The sequence below is a fragment of the Cololabis saira genome, chromosome 6 (assembly GCF_033807715.1).
Source record: "Cololabis saira isolate AMF1-May2022 chromosome 6, fColSai1.1, whole genome shotgun sequence".
In the NCBI taxonomy this organism is placed as follows: domain Eukaryota; kingdom Metazoa; phylum Chordata; class Actinopteri; order Beloniformes; family Belonidae; genus Cololabis; species Cololabis saira.
The window spans coordinates 122,973-150,741 of NC_084592.1; the positions used below are offsets into that span (position 1 = coordinate 122,973).

At 44.5% G+C, this 27,769-nt stretch overlaps 1 protein-coding gene across 3 annotated transcripts in view; it reads right to left on the bottom strand.

The window, feature by feature from the left end:
- Window positions 1–26,592, bottom strand: part of slc37a1 (solute carrier family 37 member 1) — a 120,303-nt gene extending 93,711 nt beyond the window's left edge. The window contains exons 1-3 of one of the 3 annotated variants that reach the window (XM_061722987.1): window positions 26,338–26,590; window positions 19,795–19,972; window positions 19,178–19,259 (exon numbers count right to left, since the gene is read on the bottom strand). In XM_061722987.1, coding sequence (XP_061578971.1) covers window positions 19,178–19,259; window positions 19,795–19,850 — 138 coding nt within the window. In that variant the 5' untranslated portion in view covers window positions 19,851–19,972; window positions 26,338–26,590. Of the gene's footprint in view, window positions 1–19,177; window positions 19,260–19,794; window positions 19,973–26,337 lie in introns of all 3 variants that reach the window. The other 2 variants (XM_061722986.1, XM_061722988.1) reach the window with 2 other exon arrangements.
- Window positions 26,593–27,769: the final 1,177 nt, after the last annotated feature.

The following is a 27,769-nucleotide window of genomic DNA, read 5'->3' on the forward strand; positions in this document are numbered from 1 at the left end:
TGTAGAGGGGGAACCAAATGTTTGGACAAGGAGATGCCTAATTTGTAGATAACGCCAAAACTGATGCTGAGGTAATGTGAAAGACTCCTTCAGGTTTTTAAAAGACACAAAAGTGCCACCCTGGTACAAGTCACCCAGCACCTTAATTCCTCTGTCATGCCATAGTTTCCAAAACACAGGTGAGTTCCCAATACACAGCTTGGGGTTTAGCCATATGGATGCGGCGAGGTGACGGTGTGGGTCAAAATTACATACACCTGCAACCCTCCTCCTAGCCATTGCATATGAGACAAAATTGGGTGAGTCTGTTCTTTAACTGGCAATTTAGTTGTAACCAAATGAATAGGTTGAAGTGGTTTACACAGGGAACTCTCTATGGTGAACCAGGGAGGGGCACGCTCTGGTGGTAACGACCAGTGAAGCAAGTGTCGTAGGCCAAAGGCCAGGTGGTATAGGAAAAGGTTCGGAATACCCAGACCCCCCTGATCCACGGGTCTCTGTAGCTTCGTCAAGTTCAGCCTGGGGCGTTTGCCACTCCAGAGAAAGACATTACATAATCTATCAAATTGTTTAAAATACTTGAGGGGAATGTGGATTGGAAGTGATTGCAATAGATAATTAAATTTTGTTACACAGTTCAGTGATGACGTTAGCTTTACCCCATAAGGAGAGATGGAGAGGACTCCACCGCTCTATGTTGATTTTTTATTTTTCTAGTAGAGGTTCGATGTTGACACGTACCAGATCAGATCACTTTGGTGAGACGGGCTGCAAGGATTTTAGCTAAAATTTTACTATCGCACCCAATCAGACTAATTGGTCTGTAGTTTTTACAGTCAAGAGGGTCCTTATCCTTTTTAAGTATTAGGGATATGACAGCGACAGATAGAGTGGGCGGTAGGCTGCCCCTGTCTTTAGCCTCGTTATACATATCTAGTAATAGTGGGGAAAGTTCCTCTACATAGACTTTATAAAACTCGGCTGTGTAGCCGTCAGGGCCAGGGGCCTTGCCAGAAGGGACAGCCACAGCTTTCCAGAAAGACGGCTGTGTAGCAGTAAATCTCATTACAATATTTAAGTGAGACTGGGATAACCTCAAAAAATTATCAAAGGAAACGTTTCTGATAGAATAACATGCAGCAATCTCTGAACGATCTTGCTCAGTAAGGTGCTGTAAGAGTTCAGCCAAACAGAATGGATAAAGTACATCAGAGTGAGTCCTCGCTGGTTAGATCTTCTATGGAGAACCCGCGGTTGCTGGGAGAGAGTGGATGAAGTTGGCAGCTTTCTTCGGGTCTTCAAACTTGCGTCGGCCGTCAGTTGTTTTTATTACCAGCATGGCGGGATACATGAGTGAGAATTTGACGCCTCGGTCGTGCAGAAGCTGCTTGCATTGATTAAACTTGGAGCGCATCTCCACCACCGATCTGGAATAATCCGGGAAGACCATGATGTGGTGACTGTTCCATGTCACTCTCCCTGCCTTACGCGCTGCTGTAGCAATCCTCTCTCTGTCCTGGAACCGGAGAAACCTGGCGATGATGGGCCGCGGAAGGAGTCCCCCGTCTGGTCGGCGTCTGGCGGCGGTCCTGTGCGCCCGGTCCATCTCAACTCCTCCGGGAAAGTCCAAATGCAGGAGTTGTGGGATGGTTTGGCGCAAAAAATGCAGAATGTCGCGGCCTTCACTTCCCTCAGGGAAACCGACAAACCGTAAGTTGTTACGCCTGCTCCTGTTTTCTAGGTCGTCAATTTTGCGGCGGAGTTGATCAACTTCGGTCTTGGTGGCCGGGGGGTCGTTTACCAACGCCTTATTAGCATCCTCCAGAAAGTCCAGTCTGCCCTCCACCTCACCGATCCGTGTCGTCAGCTCTGCTATCTTGCTTTCAACAGCTGTGGTTGTTCGCTCTATGATGCTGAGTTTTTCCTCTTGTTTCCCTGATGTTTCTTTGAGCATTGCATATATTTTAGCAATTCAATTCAATTTCAATTCAATTTTATTTATATAGCGTCTAATACAACAGAGTTGTCTCTAGACGCTTTCCAGAGACCCATACCCAGAACATGACCCCTGAGCAGTTATTACATAAACAATGGCAGGTAAAAACTCCCCTAGTGGGAGAAAAACCTTAAGCCAAACAGTGGCAAGGAAAAACTCCCCTTTAGGAGGGAAGAAACCTTGAGCAGGACCAGGCTCATAAGGGGGGACCCTCCTGCCGAGGGCGAAGGGCAATATCCGCAGATAGCGAGGCATTGCCAATGTCGGGTTCGCTGGGCACTGCAGGCTGGTTAGCATTAGCACTGTGAGCTAGTCCGGATCTGGATGTCGCGTTTGAGCTGTTCCTTGTAGAAACGCAAGTTAACTTTGTTTGGTTAGGCATCTTGTTGGGTTAGTTGTCGATGTTACAATTACAGAAAAGTCAATAAGTTCCCATATCTCACGTATTCGCGTATTATACTGCTTCCATCGCCGGAGCTCCCTTTCAGGCTGCCATACTAGCTGATCGCCTCACGTGACTCGCGTTTCTGGAAGTTAAGATCAGCATCTAACATAACACCCAAGTTTTTGACAAGCTCAGACGGTTTTACTGAAAGAGGAGTTAATAGAGGGAGAATATGTTGCCTCAGCACTTGGACCAATTAAAAGAATCTGTTTTTTCTTCATTTAGCTGTAAAAAGTTTGTTGCCATCCAATATCTGTAATGCACTGAATGAGGTCATTGACTGGGCTCAAATGATTGGCAGTAACAGATACATATAGTTGTGTGTCATCAGCATAAGAATGATATTGGATATTATGATGCTGAATGATGGACCCAAGTGGTAACATATACAAATTGAAAAGTAGGGGACCTAGAATTGACCCTTGTGGGACTCCATATTGAAGGCTGACATTATCAGATTCATAGCTGCCGACCGAAACAGAGAAAGATCTACCACTTAGATATGATGAAAACCAGTTAAGAACTGAGGCCTCTGAGGCCCAAACACTGTTCCAGGCGCTGAAGTAGAATGACATGGTCTACAGTATCAAAAGCTGCACTAAGGTCGAGAAGTAACAGAATAGAGACTTTGGTTGTCTGTGTTAATCTTCAGATCATTGATAACTCTGACGAGGGCAGTTTCTGTACTGTGGTTTTTTTCTAAAACCAGACTGGTAGGCATCAAACAGGCTATTATATGACAGATACCTGTGTAATTGCTGGTAAACAACCTTCTCCAGAATTTTCTCCAGGAATGGAAGGTTTGAAATGGGCCTGTAGTTCTCAACAGTGAATGGATCAAGGTTACTCTTTTTTATCAATGGTGTTATAATAGCATGTTTGAGACCTGAGGGAAAGATTCCAGACTGTAGGGAGGTATTTACAATTTTGAGTACATCATCACCAATACAGTTAAAAACATCTTTGAACAGTTTAGTGGGCATAAGATCAAGCGAGCAGGTCGCAGAGCTCAGCTGTTGTACTACTTCCTGTATGTTACTGCACTGAGTAAGGATGAAGTTAGAAAGAGTGCTGGCACTATGGTGCTGAGCAGAGGGAGAGTGGTCACGTCCACCAGCAGAGGAAGCCACAATATTATTCCTATTTTAGATTTGAAGTATAATGCAAATGCATTACATTTATCAGAGGAGTGGAACTCAGTGGGTATTGGTCTGGGAGGATTAATACGTTTGTCGAATTGTGCTAAAGAGAAACTTAGCGTTACGTGAATTGTCAGTGATGATTTGAGAGAAGTACTGCTGCCTAGATTGTTTTATTTCTTTGTGCTGAGCATATCTTTATAGATCTTATAGTCTGCCTGCAGTTTGGTCTTGCGCCACTTGCGCTCGGATTTGCAGCAGTTCCTTTTAAGGGCCCTCACTGTTTTCACATTCCTCCATGAAAGAAGTTACTGTATGATCAGATCCATATGAAGAGACAAGGGGTGAACTGGGTCAGTCAACTTCCTAAATATTAGGGGTGTAACGATACACTAATCTCACGATACGGTACGATACACGATACTGAGGTCACGATAACGGTACGATACCATATTATAGCAGTATTTTTTTAACAACCTTGAATGAGGAACATATGACTGGAAAAAATGGTCTTTTATTTGAAAGACACAAAATACAAAACAATACTGTGTGTTTGCCCTATTGTTACAGTTTGTAATGCTTTATAACTGTTACATACAAGTACAAATATTTTGCCACAGACTGAATAGTTTCTCTTATGTATGACTTGACTTTTTTCTTTTCCAGAAATTTAACAATTAAAATTAAATAAATAAATAAATAAAAGTAAATAAATACATACTGTACAATTTTACATCATAAAAAAGATTGATTCATGCTCACCTTATAAGTGTAAGAGGAGTTCTATTTCGTCCCTACTGACCGCCAGGCGGTGCTGTAAGCACTGGATATCTTCCCTCGCGCATGCGCATATCGAGTACAATACCAACAATGTCACGTCACCCGTGACCCCTGCATGACCCCCGGAAGGGTATATCTTCCGGCGTCAGCATTGGATCGACTCCTTATTCTTCTCGCATCGTGCGTCTGAAGTACAGGACGGAAATAGGAGCTTTGTGAAGCTTCTTCCTTTCCTCCCTAAAAACCCGCCGGCCTCTGTGCAGCTTCGTGCCATTCAGGTAGGAGTAACGATTTTTTTTCGTCCTCCGAGGAGCTGTGGCCGGCGCGGTATTGATGGTGTCGGGTTGCGGCGGCGGCGTCTCCCCGCCCCGCCCCCCACAGCTGACAGAAGGTAAGCTGTCAAGCTGCGCCTGACACCTAATCACAATCTGCGCAGGGAGACAGCGTTTCGCTTCCTCTCCCCACTTATTAATGTGACGGTGTTGACGGTAGCGTGGCCCTCCCCTCTCCCGCCTGCATATTGGCGGTGACGGCAGCGTGCTCGCTGTGGTGACGGCAGCGTTTCCGATCCCCTCTCCCACTGACACATCTGTGCTGACGGAAGCGTGGCCCTCCCCTCTCCCGCCTGCATATTGGCGGTGATGGCAGCGTGCTCGCTGTGGTGACGGCAGCGTTTCTGCTCCCCTCTCCCACTGACACATCCGTGCTGACGGTAGCGTGGCCGCTCCCCTCTCCCGCCAGCATATTGGTGGTGACGGCAGCGTGCTCGCTGTGGTGACGGCAGCGTTTCCACTCCCACCGACACCTACATGGTGACTGCAGCGCGTCCGCTCCCCTCTCCCACCGGCACATCCGTGGTGACGGCAGCGTGACCGCTCCCACCGACACATTCGTGTGAACGGCAGCGTGTCCGCTCCTCTCTCGTGCCAGCACATCCGTGGCGACGGCAGCGTGTCCGCTCCCTCTCCCACCGGTCGCTGTGATGGAGCGTTCATGCCCAGGGTGCATGGCCGCCCTGGACCCTGCGGATGACCAGGACCTCTGCGTGTCGTGCCTCGGCCCCGAGCAGCCGGGGCCGTCGGCCAGCCTCCCCTCATCTCAGCCGGGGTCTTCTCTGAAGCGATCGGCAAAGAGAGTGGTGGGGGCCCCCAAACGACGGCGGATGACGAGCCAGCTCTCCTCGAAGGTAGATCGCTTGGCTGCCGACATGGAGCAGATGAAGGCGCCCCTCCTCAATCTGCAACCTGGTACTGGCCAGGTGGAACCTGCCATGCCAGAGTTTGCTCTGGGGTCGCCACCGCCGCTGCCGGAGGACGCCATCTCCATTGCAGCCTCGGCGAGCCACTTCAACGTGTCATCAGGGGACCCGGCCTCACAGCGCTCGGGGTTCTCCTCGCACTCATCTGCCCAGAGCTCTCGGGAGGGGACGGTTTGTTCCTCCGTGCAGAGCCTTATCCGCACTGCCCTGGCACACTTGCAGCCGGATGCACCGCGTGCGGAGGTGGCCTCTAGCGCCTTCCACAGGCGCAATCCTTCTCCGGTGGAATTCACATTCCGTCTTCGTCGGATTATTTTGAGGGAGCTGCACTCATGCTGGAGAGATGTCACAGCCGGCTGATGACCGTGCTCTGACGGCGATGGAGGACGCTGCTGTGGCTGGTCCCCACCACATGCCCCCCCCCATCGAGCCCTCCATTGCAGCACTGATAGTGGCTCCTGATGAGGCTCTGAAGCCAGATCCCAAGTGCCCCTCTACCCGGAGTAGGGTTACTGATGGGCATATTTGTAAGGCTTATGAAACAGCGGCACGCATCGGCCGGCTGGGGAACACCCTTTCTCATCTGCTACTGGCTCTCTCCACCTCCCTGCAGGATGCACAGGTGGATGATTCCACACAGGACATGTGTGACATATCCCTACAGGCTTTTGCCTCCCAAACGAGGGAACTGGGGCGGCTGATGTCCACCCTGGTGCACACGCGCCGTCATGTCTGACTGGCGCAGTCACCCCTGACGGAGACTGCTCGTAGGGTTCTTCGTCAGGCACCGGCAGAACCGGGGGAGCTGTTTGGGGCAACTGCCCTGGAAGCTTTGAACCGCACCGCCCTGGCCGATGAGACCAGGCAGCGGCTGGTGTACCTTCACAGGGGTGCGGCCGCTTCCTGTACACCGGGAGGCCCTTCACCGGCCCCCGGGCCTCGCCCCCGGCCGCCTGCTCACGGCGGCCGGCGCGGCTTTCAGCGGTCTGTGAGTCAGCCTGCTGGTGACTTTCGCCCCCCTGTGCGCGGACCGTCCCACCAGCGTCGGGGCGTTGATCCCGACCGTCGCCCCCCCGGGACGTCCAGGGCCCGGGGGAGACGGCGCTAAGGCCACGGAGCCGGTCGTCAGCTACTTTTCCGGCAGCAGCTCGGTTACTGGGCTGCCTGCTCATTGGGGCCCGGGTGGTTTCCACCCTAGCCCAGGGGTACGTATTGCAGTTCCGACACCGGCCTCCTACCTCCGGCCGGGTTGAGATGACCATCGTCAGAGACCCGGCAAACATTCCAGCTCGGGCTCAGGTGTTGCCCGCCCTACTGGCCAAGAGCGCCATCATGCCGGTGGACCCCCCGCCGCGGCCTGGGGGTTCTACTTGAGCTACTTTCTCGTCAGCAAGAGAGACGACGGACGTCGTCCCATCTTGGACCTGAGGGACCTCGACGAATACATGAAGGTCCTGCCCTTCCGGAGGCTTGACCACAGCGGATGCTCTGCGTTGGTCAGGAGGAAGTGGTTTGCAACTGTGGACCTACAGGGCGCTTGTTTCACGTGCCGGTCGCGGCACGTCACCGGTAGTTCCGGGGGTTCGCCTACCGGGGCCACCGTTGTCGGTTCAGGCTGCTCCTGTGCGGGCTCTCCCTGTCACCGCGGATTTTTTTTCACCAGGTGCGTGATGGCAACCCTTGCCCCTCTTATACCTTTGGGCCTGCTGTCGCTACGCCCCCTGCAATGTGGCTGGACAGCCTCGCCTGGATGCCAAGAGGCACGGGCGCAGGCTGGTCAGGGTTTCGCGGGTGTGTGTCTATACCCTTGCACCCTGGAAAGGCGGGACATTCCGGCTGAGGGGTGTGCCCTTAGGTGCTGTCCTCTCCCTGCCGGGAGGCTGTCATCAGTAGTCCTCCCGGGTCCGCACGCGCCACATCAACGTGCTGGAGCTCTGGGCTCTGCACTTCACACTAACATTCTTTGCAACTCCTGTGGGGGAGGCACGTGCCGGGTCGGTCGGACAGAGTGTCCACTGTTCCTTGATCGGCCACCAGAGGGGGCCCCGACTCTGCACAGCTGCTGCAGGTGTCCCGGGGCCTCCTAGCGTGGACAGCTCCTCGCCTGCCCGGCCTTCGGGCGATGTTCCTGCCTGGAGACAGGACCCGGGTGACGGACTTCCTCTCCCGGCGCAAGCCGCCTTTGCAGAGGGTCCTCCAGAGGGCTCACGGGCTCCTCTTGGTGGCCCCCTTCCGACCGGGGAAACATAGTTTCCACTGCTGCGGAGGCTCTGCTGCGACACAACATAACGCCCCCCAGAGGGACCGTCTTTTCCAGCCGGGGATTCAGGTTTTGCACCCCGACCCCGTCGCTTTTGGCTCTGAGTCTGGCCGCTGCGGCGCCCGACCCATTGTTGTCAAGCTGTCCTGAACCCGTCAGGGCTGGCATCTCGAATGCCCATGTGCCTCCCACCCGCCTCTGGTATGAGTGCGAGTGGGGGAGATTCTCTGCCTGATGTGCAGACGGGGCAGAGGACCCTGTTCTTTGCCCCGTGGCCACGATCCTGGGGTTCCTTTCGGTCCCTCCTGGATGGTGGCCGTGCTCAGTCCACTTTAAGGGTGTATGTGGCGGTCATTTCATCGCAACATGCCCTGGTTGAGAATGCCACCGTGGGGTGCCACCGGCTGGTTTCTCTTTCTCAGGGAAAGAGAAAGCGTCTAATACAACAGATGTTGTCTCTAGACGCTTTCCAGAGAACCAGAACATAAACATGAATATAAACCCCCGAGCAGTGTGGGACCTGCCCATGGTGCTAGGTGCCCTCTCTTCTCCGCCCTTTTGGGCCCTTGGCCCGGGTGGGCCTGAAGTGGCTCTCTATGGAGATAGCTTTTCTCCTCGCCATGACATCGGCGAGTCGGTGAGTTACATGCCCTGTCAGTCAGCTCAGGGGCTACGTTGTGGCCGAACGTGGCGTTCCTGCCCTAGGTCCTGCAGAGAGTGGGCCAAGCCCTTTGTGCCCCGTACGGGCCCTTGCTGCTTATGTTACCGTGCCTGTGCGACGGTCAGAGCAGCTTGTTCTCTGCCATGGTGGCCCCGACAGGGGGCGTGCTGTTTCTGGACAGCGCCGTCCCACTGGGTGGTGGACACCGTCGAGCACGCCTACAGGGCCAGTGGCCGCCCCTTACCAGTGGGGGTGAGGTGCCACTCGACCAGAAGCGTCGCAGCTTCTTGGCTGCCCTGCAGGGGGTGCCTCTGGAGGACATCTGCACCGCGACTTCATGGACGTCGCCAGACACGTTCTCCAGGTTTTACCGGATCAATGTCGCTACTCCCCAACCATTGGGCGTGGTTCTACTCCCGGGTCCTTCTGCCCCTGGTCAGTGAGGTATGTGACCGGGATCCTACGTGACATTGTTGGTATTCGTCATCCAGTGCTTACAGCACTGTCTGGCGGTCAGTAGGGACGAAATAGAACGAAAGTTACGCCTGTAACTACGGTTCTATGAGTCCCGGCCTGCCGGTCACTCCGAATCCTCGTGCTCTCGCGAGAAGATTCTAGGAGTCGATCCCATGCTGACGCCGGAAGATATACCCTTCCGGGGGTCATGCAGGGGTCACGGGTGACGTGACATTGTTGGTATTGTACTCGACATGCGCATGCGCGAGGGAAGATATCCAGTGCTTACAGCACCGCCTGGCGGTCATCCGGGACTCATAGAACCGTAGTTACAGGCGTAACTTTCGATTTATTTTTGTTAAGAAGGTTAATTTGGTAATTCAGGGTTCATTATTTTATAAATATATTTTTTATATTCTGATGTAAATCAGGGATTATAATGACACTAGTCACTTTATCTGTAGTGATTAGTCTGTTTTAGATGTGGAGTGATACCCCACAGTACGGCACTAGGTGCTGTGTTGATGTTCTAAAATCCTACACTGTTGAGGGACATTAAAGTACACTGGAACTCAGCAGAAGTTGTCCCCGTGTTTATCCTACTCATGACCCCAAAAAGGTTTAATAAGGTAAGGCTTAACTCTACACCAGCCTTACATAAGTAAGAGTTCAGAGCTTGCTTCAATAGTATATCACAACAATATTGCCAAAGCATCAAAAATAAATTCAACAAAAATTAATGAAATTCATGAATTAAATCAAGGAAAGAGTTGCATTATACTGTTAAAACGTGTGTATATGGGGAAGAAATAATCAAAAGAAATAATAAAATATAATAATAATAGTAATAATAATTGTATTAAAACGATTGTGATTATCGCAATTATGTTATCTTTTTTATTAAAATAAATTATAATTTTAGATTCCTTTAATGTATTCAAATGTTTCTCTTTGAATAATATTTTTCCACCAAAAAAATTATGATCTTGTTGAAATCCTCAAAATGACATCTACACCTTCTCCCTCATTAAAAGAAGAAAGAACAAACAACAACAACCACAAAGATAATTAAAGCTGCAAGCAGCGATGACCGGGCCCTCGCACCCTTGTGCACGTTCAAGCGTGCTGCAGTGGAAACACTTGTATGACTTGTATGTAGATTCTTCAGGCCTGGACATTTAGCGGATGACACCAGCCACGACTCTCTATATCAAACCATTCAAAAGTTATGGCAGAAAATATGGACTATCAAATATCGACCAATAAGAAGAAGGGGCGGGGCTAATTTGCACCAATATTATACTCAATACCGAGTCCGATGACACCACGCACAAGTCTTTATGTCAAACCATTCAAAGGTTATGGCAGAAAGTAAGAACTATCAAATATGGACCAATCAGATGAAGGGGGGGCGCGCTTTTTGGCGTCTATCGTTGCCACGGTAACGCTTTTGACTGAGAAAAGTAATGCTCATCGTTGCAGGATCGAGACGCACATTTTGATGTATAACACACCTGGGTGCACGTTACGGTTCGGGCAGCCGAAGAAATGGCATAAATTACACGATTAATGTAAAATGGCCGACTTCCTGTTCGGTTTCGGCCATGGCGCCAAGAGACCTTTCTTTAAGTTGCGACATGATACAGGTGTGTACCGATTTTCGTGCATGTACGTCAAACCGTATTGTGGGGCTTGAGGCACTCTAGGGGGCGCTGTTGAGCCATTAGGCCATGCCCATTAATGCAAACCATTAAATATCAAATTTTTTGTCAGGCCTGGCTTGCGTGCAAAATTTGGTGACTTTTGGGGCCCGTTTAGGGGGACAAAAAGGCCCTCCTTTCGTCGGAAGGAAAATAAAAACGAGAACAACTCCTAAAGATACAATAGGGCCTTCGCACTGTCAGTGCTCGGGCCCTAATTATTTTGTCTCATATTACATTTGTGGGAAGTTATTACATTTTTTTTTTTTTGGGCTCTAGTGGCCCTTTATTGAGTGCAGATTGGAAAGGGGTAGAGAGAGAGAGAACGGGGAAGACGCGCAGCAAAGGTGCGCAGGCCGGGATTCGAACCTGCGACCGCTGCAGGAGGAGGACTGTAGCCTCAGTATATGAGCCGCTGCTTAACCCACTGCGCCACCCAAGTTATTAAATTTACAGATTTTCACCTTCCCACATATGTAATAATTTCCTGCAAATGTAATGGTTATTACATTTGCAGGAAATTCAGTATTACGTCTGCAGTAGGCAAATTTTATTACATTTGTGGGAAATTTATTATATTTGTGGGATTATTACATTCAAAGCTGCAGATTTGTATTACGTTTGTGGGCTGTTATTAAGTTTGCGGGCGTAACAAAAGTACAGCAGGTAAGTATTTCATTTAGGAGTACGCTTCAGTAAACAGTAATGTTTTTAGGCCTGATTTGAAGGAGCTGACAGTTGGAGCAGACCTCAGGTCTACAGGAAGTTTGTTCCACCGGTGAGGAGCAGAATATCTGAACGCTGCCTCACCTTGCTTGGTTCTGGTTCTTGGGACACACAACAAACCAGATCCAGATGAACCTCAGGGGTCTGGGAGCTTCATAGGGAACTAACAGATCCAGATGAACCTCAGGGGTCTGGGAGCTTCATATGAACTAACAGATCCAGATGAACCTCAGGGGTCTGGGAGCTTCATAGGAACTAACAGATCCAGATGAACCTCAGGGGTCTGGGAGCTTCATAGGAACTAACAGATCAACCATGTATTTTGGTCCAAGACCATTCAGGTCTTTGTAGACCAGCAGTAAGATTTTAAACTCTATCCTTTGACTCACCGGATGCCAGTGTAGCGATTTCATGACCAGTGTGATATGGCGCAGTTTCCTGGTGTTTGTAAGGACTCTGGCGGCAGCGTTCTGGATCAGCTGCAGCTGCCTGATTGATTTCTTGTTAAGGCCTGTAAAGATGCCATTGCAATAATCCAACCTACTGAAAATGAATGCATGGATACGTTTTTCCATGTCTTGTTTAGACAGTAACCCCTTAATTCTAGCAATGTTTTTTAGGTGGTAATAGGCAGATTTAGTGATAAACTTTAGTGAAGTTCAGGTCTGAGTCAATAATTACACCAAGATTTCTGGCTTGATTTGTAGCTGTCAATGACATGGAGCCAAGGTGAGCGCTGATCTTTTCCCTTTCATTTTTAGGGCCAAAAATGATCACCTCTGTCTTTTCTGCATTTAGTTGGAGAAAGTTCTGGCACATCCACTCATTTGGTGAATACAGTTACACAATGAGATCAGGGGACCTGTAGTCATGTGGTGACACTGAAATATAGAGTTTTGTGTCATCGGCATAAGTATGGTAGGAAATGTTGTGATGCTCCATAATCTGAGCTAGGAGTAACATATAGATGTTGAACAGACGCGGTCTGAGAATGGACCCTTGAGGAACCCCACATGTGATCTTGGTTCTCTTAGACTCATGGTTTCCAATTGACACAAAAAAAGGCCCTATCATGCAAGTAAGATGTGAACCAATGAAGCACAGTGCCGGTAAGTCCCACCCAATTTTCCAATCTGCTGAGTAGTATGTTATGATCAACTGTGTCAAATGCAGCACTGAGATCCAGTGATACTGTAATGGAAAATTTTGTCCACTGTCTGTTGCCTGTTTTCATTCCTATGCCGAGGTCATGTTCCTTTGACACAGAACCTGGCACAGTTGCCAGGGTGATGGGTGATGTTTTGTCTTTTCCAGCTCCCTGCGTATAAAATAACTTGTCTCTAATCTTCCTCAGCTCACTCCGGACAGACGGTTCATGTGACCGGTTGCTCTGTGTGACTCCATTCAATTGAATGTTCTTCCTCTTTTCATTAAACTTCCGAAAGACAGCTGAGGTATCCTGACATTCTTTTTGAACAACAATTTTTGCCACCACAATACCAGAACAGAGGATTTGCATGCATCATTATTCAGATGAATATCATTTAAGACTTTGATGAGCACAGTCTCAGTGCTGTGGCCGAAATCCAGGCTGAAATGCGTTAAAAAGATTGTTTTGCATCATAAAAGCATGAATTTACTGGAAAACGACCTTTTCATTGATTTTCCCCAAAAATGGCAGATTTGATTTTTTTTAGAAGAGGTATTTATTATCTACAGTACATCCGGAGCTATAAAGTTAAAAACAGTTTTAAAAAAGTTTGAAGGCAGAATTTCAAGACAGCATGTTGTGGGCTTTAATTTTGAAACCGTTTCCGTTAGGGTTATATAATCTAAGAGGCTGAAATGTTCGAGATTGACTAGAGGATGGGAAGGTACAAGTATTATCATTCCTGATCTGCAGCTGCACATTGCTTGTCTTATCTGTAATATTGTGTTTGTGAAAAAGGCAGCAAAGTCATTGCATGCCTTTTCAGACGGCAGTTCAGGGGGAATTGAGGCTGTGGGGTTTGTCACTCTGTCTACCACAGAAAACAGTGTGCGAGTATTATTACTGTTTCTATGATTGCCTTGCATTCTTCAGTTTCTGGTTATAGATGCGAAAGACTCTCTTTATAAATGTTGTAATATACCTGAATTTTATTTTTGCGCCACCTACGTTCTGCTTGTCTACATACCCCTTCTCTGTGCTTTAACCAGTGTGGCGTTTCTCCAGGGTGACTTTTTCCTCCCTGACAGAACTTGGGTCTAAATTGGGGCAATAGAATCAGTGACTACGTTTACATGCAGTCAAAATTCGGGTTAAGGTCACGGTTACTGAAATATTCGGAATATTCCGTTTACATGCGTGAGCAAACAGGGTTATCCCTGTATACATGGCAATTAATCATTTGGGATATCTCGATCAAACCAGCGACGCGCAGAGAACATCATGACGCAATTCCCGTCATTTCCGCTTCTTCCTCCTGTGTCCAAATTCAAAACAAATGCTGCTTTGCGCAACTTTTCGCTCACCTTCTTGTAAATCTCGCTATCCCAGTACTTTCTACCATCTACAAATGCCAAAATGTTCATATCCTTCATTACATTTATAAAATGGTTAATCTCATCCTCACTCCAAAAGTGTGGCATGGTCTTGCGTTTCGCCATGTTTATAAGTACTTCCTGGACTCAAAAAACCAAGATTCCTTGCGAAGAGCATGCGTAGTAAACAAATTCATGTTTCTTTTGATCGGGATATCCCGTTAGGGGTATACATGACCAAATATTCGGGTTTTAAAAGGAGTAACCCTGGGGTCATATTCGGGTTTTTAAAAACCAGAATATGAGCAAAATCCGGGTATTCAAAGGGGTTAATGGTGTTTACATGGCCGTGCAAAACCTGGTTATTGCTAATATTCCAGTTTCAAAAGGGTTATTGACTGCATGTAAACGCAGTCAATAACAGTCATAACATTGGAACTGAAACTGTTAACAAGGTCATCAACTAGAACTAAGGGAAGGGTTGGTGATGGTGTAAAACCCTGGGTGAATAATGCACAGGTGTTATCGTTTATATAACGCTTTCTGATTCTGGCAGGCACCTCACTCGCTTTATTTTTGTTAGTGATGCCATTACTGTGACCACCAAATAATGTGGTTTTCCTGGCCTGCACCTCATCCACAACATCTCGATCTCAGTCTCCTTGAAATTTAGTGGCACCGGCACGGTTGCCCGGCTCGACACGTCTCATTCATCCTGACGCACAGCAGAAACAGGCTGCAGGAAGCTGCTTTGCATGCTCAGCAGGCTCATTTATATGCAAATACAGTCATCATGTAGTTTGCATTGCCCATTTATGGTAGAAAGTGGGCGTGTAGAGGGCGGGATATGAGGCGAATTCAACTGCGCAACCTTCCAGCTGGAATGTGATTTACAAAGCGAACATTGCGTGCAGATGTGCGTGCACACGGTTTTATATATCCAGATTTTTTTTTGCGCTCGCTATTTTCGGCTTTTGGGTTTACGTGCACTTTTAGTATGGATCCTACACACTCTTTTATAAATGAAGCCCCTGATATTTAAAAGTGCTAAATGTAAATCCTTAACAGGAGACACTGGTTAGTTTCGAGGATGACACGCTATACTCAACAGATTGGCAGATTTAATTGAACTCTTTTCATTTCTCACCAGTATCATACGTTTTCTGTTACCTATCATCAGAGGGATAGAGAAAGCTGATTGAACTCCATGGGGCCCAGACTTTTCCTGGGGCAGAACAATGTTAATATTGACATCACAGCCTGGACCTGGGTACCAGGTTGAAGAGTCATTCCTGTGCGATGGTAGTGCAGGCTACTGGATGCAATCCAAAGTTAGCTGGTGCTGGGTTCTGTCTTCTCTAGGGATGGGTTCCTAGTGTTTCAATTCCTTGGAATCGTTTGCCTTTTTCGCAAACGATTCCCTTCGCGCAACGTGCGAATACGCATGTTGCGCAACGTGCGTATTCGCACCCAGCAGGAAAACACAGGGACAAAGCGGCATAAACGCTCGAAAGTTTGGTTACATTTTACCAAAAAGGATGACAACAGGGCGATAATACTTGCAATGTGGACATTTCAACAAAGGGGGGGAACTGTTAGGGTTCGGCCGGCTGATGCACTGGGAGTGCGGACTCAGCCAGCGTGTGGTAAGGCTGATTTATGGTTCCACGTTACACCAACACAGAGCCTATGGCGTAGGGTACGTGGCAACACGCACCGTACAGCGCGCGTCGCTGCGTACCCTACGCCGTAGGCACTGCGTCGATTTAACGCAGAACCATAATTCATGCTTTAGAAGAGCTGCGTGCTCGGCCACGTGGACGTGCCGGGCGCACTCCGGCGGACAGCGGAGCACGCTCCTGACACAGCTGCAGCGGCAGCGCATCAGCTCATCTATGGGAGAAGTTAAAGAGCATCTATAATAATAATAATAATAATGGATTTAACTTGTAATGCACTTTCCATTCAATGAATCTCAAAGTGCTACACTTAGATCATTATTCATTCATAAACATTCTCACTGGTGGTGGTAAGCTACAATTTGTAGCCACAGCTGCCCTGGGGCAGACTGACAGAAGCGTGGCTGCCATTCCGCGCCAAACGGCCCCTCCGACCACCACCAACATTCATACACATTCACACGGGGCAAGCTGGGTAAGGTGTCTTGCCCAAGGACACTACGACAGCAACTGGGATAGAGCGGGATTCGAACCTCCGACCTTCTGATCATTGGACGACCCGCTCTACCACCTGAGCTACTGCCGCCCCAACTAGGCCCCATCTACCACTAGGGTTGCCACCTTTCAGAAATAGAAATAAGGGATGCCCCGATTTCAGCAGCGCAGGAGCCAAAAAAAAGGGACATCCCCAAAACTTCTAAAGTGAATAGAAATGTATTTATTTTATATGAAAAAACAAAACGCTTTGATTTAAAATTTAAAGTGCTTTAATAGCATTGAACTTGCATGAAGGTACAGACAGCCAATCATATAGCAACTGAAATAGCCTCCTATGCTGCTGCTTGTTTATCCACATCAGCCCAGATGTATAATATAGCTACAGGTGATGGTCGGACAATTAGAATATGGTGTAAAAGTTAATTTATTTCAATAATTAAACTTAAAAGGCGAAACTAATACATTACATAGTCTCATTACATGCAAAGAAAGATATGTTAAACATTTATTTTTTATAATTTTGATGATTAAATTATTTATTTATTTCATATAATATTCTAATTTTTTACTTGGGGTTTCATAAACTGTGAGTCATAATCACCAACATTATAACAAATTAGTTGAATTTACTACAAATTAAGTTTTTCAATATATTAAAATATTTCAACCTTCACCTGTATATTATGACATCAATAAATAAGAGCATAATATATGTCCGTATTGGTTCAATACGGAATGCAAATTTTAATTCCAAATTAAGTAAAGATTCCGTATTTTAAGGGACGGGTGGCAACCCTGGGCATGACCCAGGCCAGAATAGATGAATGTCACCGAGCAGTGACTACGTTTGTGGTGTTGAACATGTATCAGGACATTCTTGTGTAATTGCCACAAAATAATTTGTTGTATTTAGTTCATTTCTACAGAAGAATATTTATTTCATATTAAATACATATTTTATATTACAAATAATTTTGTGGGCACACCATCGAGGAGCCTGAGGCTGAGGTCTTAAGACCTCACTTGTATTTTTTTGTTCAAAGATATAAAACAAAGTTGATACTAAAATTGTTTCTTCTCCTTTTTTCTAAATGAGAATCGATAAGAGAATCGATAAAGAATCGAATTGTTAAAGCAGCACAACGTAACTTTCAGCTTTTCTGAGTTTGGCGGCATCTTGTGGACAAAATCGGTAGTGTTTTACCAGAAAGAACACTACGTTTCCCATGAGCACCAGCGCGTACTGCCGGAAAGATCCTGTCCCGTCGCGTGCATTTGTTTTGATGAGAGAAGACAGGACGCTTTTCTGTTTCACCAAGTGAACAGAAGGAACGCAAAAAAAAGATGTTAAACTGCTGGAAAGGAACTGGAATTTACCGGGATACCTTAAACAAGGAAGCCAGGGAGCAGTATATGGAGAAAATAATGATTATTAACGGTCTGGATCCATATGAAATCCCTAAGAGATCCCTGAATCCCTGAAGAGCCATGTGTTTCAATAAATTTGTATAATAGTACAACATACAGTACATGTTTTGTATCCCTCTTACTTCTCTTTTCTTTTTTTTGACTGCTATATTATGTTGAAGAGGCGTGAGCAATATTTTTGTTTTCCTCGTGAGATTATTTTTTTCCTCTGCAGCTACAAATAGAGTTAATATTTTTTCCTCAACAAACTAGTTTTATCTGAAGATTGGGGTTAATTGCTCCGCAGAGAGCTGGCCAGCAACTGCGTTTAGTTGGAGAAGTGGGGAATAAAACCCGTGTTTTGATCCGACGCCCGTCTGTGTGAGTGTTTGTGGTTTAAGGCTGTTTATGGTTCTGCGTTAAATCGACGCAGAGCCAACGGCGTAGGGTACGCGGCGACACGCACCGTACGTTGCGCGTCGCCACGTACCCTACGCCGTGGGCCTGCGTTGATTTAACGCAGAACCATAAATCATGCTTTACTGTGTGTTTGGTCGTTACAGCCGCGATCCAAAGCAAGCCGACGACTCTTTCACTCTTTTACTTTGTTATATCAGATACTTGGCCTGCGTGGTTCTGCCTCCGAGCAGGAAACCGTTGAAAAGTTAAACCATTAGGGTCTTTTCCCCACGTCTGTTATGTGGAGCTGCTGCAGCCATAACACAGCAACAGCTTCTGCGGAGCTCTGAGCTCCACGCCCCGCCCATTTTCGTCTCGACTGCGAATCGGGAAGGAGGGGGAAGTGACGTATGCCGTAAAGCAGTCAAAGTCGTAACGATTTGTAGTTTTTTAGTGTGGCAGGGTTCCTACCATGCTCCTCAAAGTTACATAGTGCCAGTGAAGGTGATACAGACTCCCTCAGACCATGACAGAGGTGTCATTAAACCTGTTGGAAGTTGATGTACCATCACAATGACTCTGGAAATATGATATTAAGGTGGAAAAGTTACGTAGTGTCGCTTTAAGCAGAATCGAAAATGGAATCGGAAAAATCTTATCAATTCCCATCCCTAGTCTTCTCAGATCTGAGGGAGGCGATTTGTAGTGCTTAGGCTTCGCACCAAGAGAGTTCCAGGGAGGACTTGTTGATTTATTGCCATTTATAACTGGCTCCTGTTGTGTCTTGGTGGTGTTAGTTAGCTTTGTGTTAGCCTTCTCCCTTTCACTGTTTTGGGAAATAGTCAGAGTAGATTCATTCCCATATTGTCTACGATCCAAGATCAATATCAAGTCTCTCTTTTTTATAGAAAAGATCAAATCAATCTGAAACCACATTTCCTGTTATCCCAGTCCAATAAATCTCTCAGTTTAATAAATGTGTGTGCATGTGTGCGTGTGTCAGTCAGAGAACGCTGCCTGCACTGTAAAACCATCCTGGACTAGTGATCCTTGGACTAGAAAGGTGCTACATAAAAATGTTGTTGCTATACCTGAAAGTTTCACAGCTGTGGTCAGAGAACAAATGCCTCCTGATACGTGATGGACATGGCTTCATCATGAAAACGCGTGAAAATCAACACACTCAGCTGTGGACAGCAACTATGAATCATCGTGACAAAACTGAACATCTGGTGACCTGTGCGCATTACCTTAACAATGCTGATGGGTTTCCTGGAGAGGTGGAAACTGGTGTAGAGCAGGAAGGTGAGGGTGAAAGTCAGAGCTTTGTACCTGCAGGACACAGTGGACAAGAAAATAATCCTGAGAACTAATCCAAAACCAGGCCCCTGACCCTAACTATTTCCTTGAGTCGATGGTAATTACAGTTTCTTCTGCATATTAGAATTACAACAAAATCGAACATGTTTAATATTAACATCATAGTTTAGTTTTGCTTTTCTTTTTGTTTCAAGTGGTCTTAAGAGGCTAGCTAGCATGGTGCCCATTGCGGTATAGCTGTTTCTTTTGCTGCCTGTTTTCTGTTCTTCTACAAAATCATATGTTATAGGTGGATTTAGCACACTGGTGGGGGAGAGTTTATGTGTTTAACTAGACTGCTTCTGTTTATTTGTATGCAAAAAAATTAGAGAAAAAAACTTTCTATTAACTTCCATTTTCTATTAACTTCCATCTAGGGAATTCCTATGGAATACCTTTCCTGAAGTTTTGTGTTCCTTTGCAACTCCAAACATCAGACACAATAAACAAATATCCCAGAGCATTGTGTATACACATTAAAACAGATTCTGGTCTGAGTTAGACCTACCACTGGTCCCTGCTGAAGGAGCCAAGTAGGCGGATCCCTGGAGGAACTGGAGCCATTGAAGATCTGAATGTCGTCGTCTCGCTGTGTTCACAACGGTGTCATACTTGTGGACAAGCTGCTGCAGATTTTATTCATCTCAATTGAGAAATAAGTAACCAGCACAATCAAGATCCAGGACCTGAGGAACCAGGAAAAAACACCTGAGAAATGCTTTGAGATGGTTGCAGGACCAGTCAAGAAACGATTAAGCTGCAGTCTGGGTTGTGATACGGAAGGGTTTTCTCGCAGATTTGAGTTTATACAGTTCTGAAGGTTTTTTTTGTTTAAAGGAACCGTCTGTAAGAAATGGCCAAAACTGGTACTGCAGTCACTTTCAAAATATTGTTGAGCGGCGTGTACCCTCCCCCTCCTCCCCCCGACCAGAGGTTGCCAGGTAGGCTGCAGAATGCAGCAGGAACGTAGGCTGCCATGGCTGCGATAATTAGGGCCGAGCTGGCAACCCGGATGCCGAAACAATACTGACTTGGTGATTGGGAGATAGGTGGAGGGTGGAGCTTCAGGCCAAAACAAAAAATGACAACATAAACATCAGTTGAGGGCTGCAACTCCTCTTTTTAAACTGGAATATCCTGGCTTGAGTGCTGTTGTCAGTGACACAAGTATTTGAAATGAACATGATTTTTAAATGTCTGTGGACATATCGGGGTCATTTTATGATTCGTTTTATTATTGCTCTTACATACAGCTCCTTTAAGTATGATTCACTCCCTAGCTCACAAAGATGTACTTTTGAAACTTTCTTGTCTTTTATTGTGAACCAGCACATCATTTAAACAACATCATGCAAAATTTAAAAGCTGAGCTAAATAATAGCTATTTAATAAATACGAGATTCATGACTCGATCAGTCGACTATTCGTTTCAATAGTCGATAACTAATCAATTATCAGAATAGTCATTGATTCGAGCCCTACAAGCTACAGGACCCCCTTAGCCACCAGGATGAGCCTACGCTACGAGACCCCATCAGTCACCGGTATTGTATCATAAATCTAGATAGCTTAGAGATTCTGTTGTATGCTGCTGTGATACTGGAATTTCCCCTTGGGGGATCAATAAAGTATATCTTTATTTTCATTTATGCTAGCTATCTAGAGTTACTGAGCTAGCTCAAATTGAATTAAAACTGTATACATGTAAACCACTTCTTATTAAAATAGTCCAGATCATTTAATCACATGAAGTATTATTATAGTAAAATATTAGATAACAAAAAAAAATAATATTAAAGGAATATGGAACATATTAAATAGTATTATCAAAAATGACTCCAGAAAACAGAGTTACCCTCAATATTTTATTGATAACAACATTAAAAAGGTCAATATGGATTATCTGGTTAATAGCTTTAACAATTTTTTTGTAAGTGTTGGACCAAACTTGGCAGAAAAAAATCCCTGATCTATTGTCATCTGAGGATTGGAATGATAATCTTAAAGATAGAAATCCCAGCTCAATGTTCCTTACAGCAGTGGAAGAAAAATAAATAATAGATATTGTAAATAAATGTAAATATAAAACCTCCACTGATTGTAATGAAATTGATATGAAAATTGTAAAAAAAAAAAAAAAAAAAAAAAAAAAAAAGGTCTTTGAGGGGATTTCAGAACCACTAACATACATCTGTAACTTGTCATTCCAAACCGGTAAATTTCCAAACAAAATGAAAATAGCTAAAGTTGTACTGCTGTATAAAACTGGGGATAGACACCACTTCACAAATTACATGCTTGTTTCTTTACTTCCGCAATTCCAAAAAATTTTGAAAAACTATTCAATAACAGACTAGACAAATTCATAGATAAACATAAATGACTTTCTGACAGTCAGTACGGATTCAGATCAAACAGCTCAACATCACTGGCAATAATTTAATCAATAGAGGAAATTACAAACGCAATAGACCACAAACAGTATGCAGTTGGAGTATTCATAGACCTTAAAAAAGCTTTTGACACAATCAATTATAACATATTAATCAACAAACTGGAACGGTCTGGGATCAGGGGCGTAGTATTGTACTGGGTGAGAAGTTACTTACGAGACAGGAAACAATTTGTAAAGTTGGGAGAGTTTACGTCGTCATGCTTGGACATCGCTTGTGGTGTTCCCCAGGGGTCAGTACTGGGTCCGAAACTGTTTATCCTTTACATCAATGATATTTGGAAGGTATCAAAAATATTAGAATTAGTATTGTTTGCCGATGACACAAATATTTTTTTGTTCTGGGGGGATTTAAAGGGGCTACTGGATATGATCACTGCAGAAATGTGCAAATTAAGGAGGTGGTTTGGCAGAAATAAATTATCCTTAAACTTAAGTAAAACTAAAATCATGTTATTTGGTAATTGTAAAAGGGATAATCAAGTGCAGGTGCAAGTAGAAGGTGTGGATATTGAAAGAGTTCATGAAAATAAGTTTTTTGGTGTAATAATAGATGATAAAATGAAGTGGAAATCTCACTCAAAACATGTACAAAACGAACTATCAAAAAGCATCTTAGTAATCAATAAGGAAAAACATATTCTGGACCACAAATCACTCCACATTCTCTATTGTTCACTGGTTTTGCCATATTTAAATTACTGTGCAGAGGTTTGGGGCAATACTTCTAAATCTACACTACAATCACTATCAATGCTGCAAAAACGAGCCATAAGGATCATTCATAATGTCGGTTACAAGGATCACGCAAATTCACTCTTCTTAAAATCCAAAACATTAAAATTTACTGATCTGGTTCACTTTCAAACAGCACAAACTATGTACAAAGCAAAAAATAAACATGCTTCCTGGAAATATTCAAAAATAGTTTTTTAACAGAGATGGGGATTATAATTTGAGAGGGGAGAACAATTTAAAACATCTTTGTTTTGTTGCGCACAAAAGCTAAAGATATCTTACTATATTACGAAAACCAAAATTACAAAATTCAACAACTGGTCCACTTAATGATTCTTGTTGCTAAGTTTCACATTCATAAGGCAAAATTCTCCAAATCCTGTCCATCCTAAATTCCCTTTTTTTTTAATTCAAGATCTTTTTATTAAAATTTTCACAAAGTAAAAAAGGTGAAATGCTGAATGTCCATTACAAATATTTTGAGTAGGCATGGGCATGTTAATCATAGCATACACCAGTGTACAAAATATAAAAAACAATTAAACAGTATGAAAAAATATAAAATAGTAACAAAAACAAACTACAGACCAAACTAATCCCTCCCATGTCACTGCCAGATTACTAATCACAATATGAGGTCATTCTAACATCAAAAGCCTGCACTAGGAATACAAAAGAAATATGAAGTATAGTTCACAGGGTCTGGAATGCTTCTAGAAAAGGTCCCCACACTTTCTGGAACTTATTTGATTGCTGAAGCGAGTATCTAATTTTCTCCAGTTTTAAGCAGGACATGATGTCTTCCAGCCATTGTACACGAGTAGGAGGGAAGGGATCCTTCCACCTGAACAGAATTGCCCGACGAGCCAAAAGGGAGGCAAAAGACAAAGTGTGCCCCTGTGCAGTGGTTAACTTCCTTCCTCCCTCCATGACCCCAAACAGGGCAGTCAGTGGGTTTGGTTCTAATCTGATTTTAAGCACCAGAGAGAGAGTATGAAAGACTTCCATCCAGTATTTGTTTAGACATGGGCAGGACCAGTACATGTGGATGAGAGAGGCTTCTGCTACTTTACATCTTACACAGTATGGACTAATATCTGGGTACATGGAGGATAACTTTGCCTTGGAAATATGAGCCCTGTGTACCACTTTAAACTGAATTAAGCAGTGACGTGCGCACAGGGAGGTTGTATTAACCAGTTTGAGTATGGACCTAAGTTCCCTTTAAAGTTAATTTCAAAATGTATTTTGAGACAATACAATTGATTAATAACAAGAAATGTAATACCACTGTCAACCTCATAAAAGAAATGTTTACTGATATCTGAATGTACTGCCTTCCTTTTATTATTTAGTGTAATTGTCACGAACTACTTGCACTTTATTGTAGTTTTTTTTGTGAAGAGAACAATTTTATATTTTTTGGACTATTATGATGCCTATGTATGTTTGTGTTTTATATTATTGAATGATGTCTGGCATTTATTTTAATGTTATTGTATTTTCTGGAATTGAAATAAAGTTTCATACAAAAAAGTAAAAAAAAAAAGTTTGTTTTTGCATGTTTTGTCACATAAACACAGACTCAAACATACATACATACACACACACACACACACAGTTTCTATGAGTTCATAGGCTTGTTGTAGTTCTGCCTGCGGAGCCTGGTTAAAAAAAAAAAAAGTACAAAGGCTTGAAATTTTGTGCTACTTGTGCTTAATTTATTTTTTATTCTGTTATTATTTTATTTATTTTATTATTAAAGTACTTGAATTTACTTTAAGATTATTTTAATTTAAGCTATTCTTAATCTTTTATTAATTTTGATTTATTTTATTATTTTATTGATTGAATTTGCCTGAAGATGATTATTTTGTACTTTTGTCTGTTTGAATGGTTGTGTTAAAAAAAGAAAATCAGACGTTACTCAACATTTACTCAGTACTTGAGTAGTTTTTTCACCAAGTACTTTTTTACTTTTACTCAAGTAATTATTTGGATGACTATTTTTTACTTCTACTTGAGTCATATTATTCTGAAGTAACAGTACTTTTACTTGAGGGGGGGTAGTGTAGCGACCCTGATATGGGAGAGTTATAAAGTTGGGGAGATCAGCCTGAATTATCTCATCTCCTTATTCTGTCCTTATTCTAGTTGTTGGGGAATTAGCCCGGGAAGTGAGAGTTCTAGGCTGCGTCCGAAATCGCATACTTCCACCCTAATGAGTATGCAAAATGAGTATGTGAGATTTTTTAGTGCGTCCGAAACATTAGAACGTACTCAATAGTAGCCTATGTTCTATCCATACTCATTCTTGAGAAATTTATTAGTGTGGATTGATGGACACTAGCCGAGCAGAAACTTCCCACAATGCAATGCAGCTGCGTTTGGTTGCTAAGTGATACGTATATGTCATAACGAGGGCCGAAAAACATAACCTCCTATCTGCAAAATTGTCTGACTGGTGTTTTTCACTTTAGATGACATCACAAGGTGGGCTGCACCTAATCAGCCTTTTTCTGTACGTTATTTCCACCCATATAGGTATCCTTAAAACAAAATAGCATTCTACAACAGTTTTTTGTGTTTTCCCAAAAAAGTGAAATTTTCAGATAGGAGGTTATGTTCTTCGGCCCTCGATAAGTATAATAATATTATTATATAATATTAATATTATAATATTCGTATATAATAATATTATATAATGTCATCTTGTTTCGGCCAGAATAAACGGGAAAGAGCGTAGTGGTGCTGCTACTGCTGCTGTGACAGGTTACCATGGTAACAACTCCCTCCCCTACCTACGGCAGGAAGTGACGTGTGCGCTCTTAATATTACGTCCGAATTAATGCATACTACTGATATTTACTCAAAAGTGTGCAGAACTTAAGTATACTTTTTAGTATATACTTTTTAGTATGGCATTTCGGACGCACTGCTAGTCTGCTGTTGGCTCTTTGTTTTTGGCTATAACCCTGTTCCTAACCTTCCTGGCAATAAACTGGCTAGAAGAGCAGAGCCCGCCTCTTTCTGGTTTGTGAAGCGTTAAGGCTGAGTTATGGTTCTGCGTCAAAATGACGCCGACGCGTGGACGCATACCCTACGGCGTAGCCCACGCCGTCGCTGACGTGCACCTCCAAAAATTGTAACTACGTGTCGAGGCGACGCGGACCACACGCAGGCCGAGAGGGCTGTGATTGGTTGCAACGCATTTCCGGTTTCCGGTTTGAAGCAGTCGTGAACTTTCAGCGCTCTTTTCTCTTTTCTTCGTGTATGTGTGATTTCTTTTTTGTTTTAGTTTTTTTGCACAATAGTTGTCCTTATCTCTTTCATTCACTGTAACCGTAAAAGTCGGATAAACCATTCAGGAAAAGAACGCACCCCCCTCCTAGCGGTCGCGGGGGGTACTGCACCGCGGAGAAATGGAGTGACGGAGCCTGAATTGTGGGTCTGCGTCAAATCGACGGCGTACCCTACGCCGTAGGCTCTGCGTTGGTGTAACGCGGAACCATAAATCAGCCTTTACACGCACACAGAGCTGTGACACTCTTGTGACGTCACAACCCGGTCTTAAGAGTCCAAGAAGAGATTTGGGGTCCTGCAGGCGTTTTGGTCCAGAACCAGAACCAGAACTGTGAAGAACGAAGCTGAGCGGAACTGGACGGAACCACCCTCAGAACAACCGGTTCGGTTCTTCAGCGAGTTAAAGCCGGCAGGGAACGGTCTGGATCTGTCGACTATCTGACTGGTTCCGAGACCAAACCAGTAGCAGAACAGCAATCAGAACCCCCAGAACACTGGAACCCAGTACCCACCTGGACGGAACCGAGCCAGAACACTGGAACCCAGTAGCCTACTCACCTGGACGGAACCGCCGAGGGTTTCTGCTCCTGACACCAGAGACGCTCCACTTCCGTGTTGTCACGCTGTCAATTCCACCCGGAACACACACACATTCACGCTGTCACCTCCACCCGGAACACACACACACATTCACGCTGTCACCTCCACCCGGAACACACACACACATTCACGCTGTCACCTCCACACGGAACACACACACATTCACGCTGTCACCTCCACCCGGAACACACACACATTCGCGCTGTCACCTCCACCCGGAACACACACACATTCACACTGTCACCTCCACACGGAACACACACACATTCACACTGTCATCTCCACACGGAACACACACACATTCACACTGTCACCTCCACACGGAACTAGGCTCGCCACCCGTCCCTTGAAATACCGAATTGTTCCGTAATTGGGAATTAAAAGTTGTGTTCCGTATTGAACCAATACAGACACCTATTATGCTCTTATTTATTGATGTCATAATATACAGGTGGAGGTCGGAAAATTTGAATATATTGCAAAACTTCATTCGTAGTAAATTCAACTAAAGGTGAAACAAATATTATTTCCCACTACATGCAAAGTGAGATATTTCAAGCATTTATTTGTTATAATTTTGATGATTATGGCTCACAGTTTATGAAAACCCCAAATAAAAAATCTAAAAAAATTAGAATATTATATGAAATCAATAAACAATTAAATCATCAAATGTATAACAAATAAAGGTTTAACATATATTGCTTTGCATGTAATGAGACTATGTAATATATTAGTTTCACCTTTTCAGTTGAAGTATTGAAATAAATTATCTTTTACACTATATACACCATACATACTTTTACACAAACATAGAATAGGAGGATATTTCAGTTTCTATATGATTGGCTGGCTGCACAGTCATGCAAGTTCAATGCTATTAAAGCACTTTAAACTTTAAATCAAAGCATTTTGTTTTTTTCGCATAAAATATATATACAGTATTTCTATGCAGTTTAGAAGTTTTGGGGATGTCCCTTTTATTGGCGTCTTCGCTGCTGAAATCGGGGCGTCCCTTATTTCTATTTCTGAAAAGTGGCAACCCTACACGGAACACACACACATTCACACTGTCACCTCCACACGGAACACACACACACATTCACACTGTCACCTCCACCCGGGAACACACACACACATTCACGCTGTCACCCAGGGGCGTCAATTGGGTAAGCCAAGGTACAGCAGCCGCCACACCTTGGCTTCAAGGGAAAATGTAAATGTTTGTTTTTTAAATACATTTATGGAATTACTCTGTGTCTATTTGTATTGATTATTCTATTACTTAATACATATAGAATAACTACAAATGCAAATCAAATATTTCTGAAAAGTGGCAACCCTACACGGAACACACACACATTCACTCTGTCACCTCCACACGGAACAC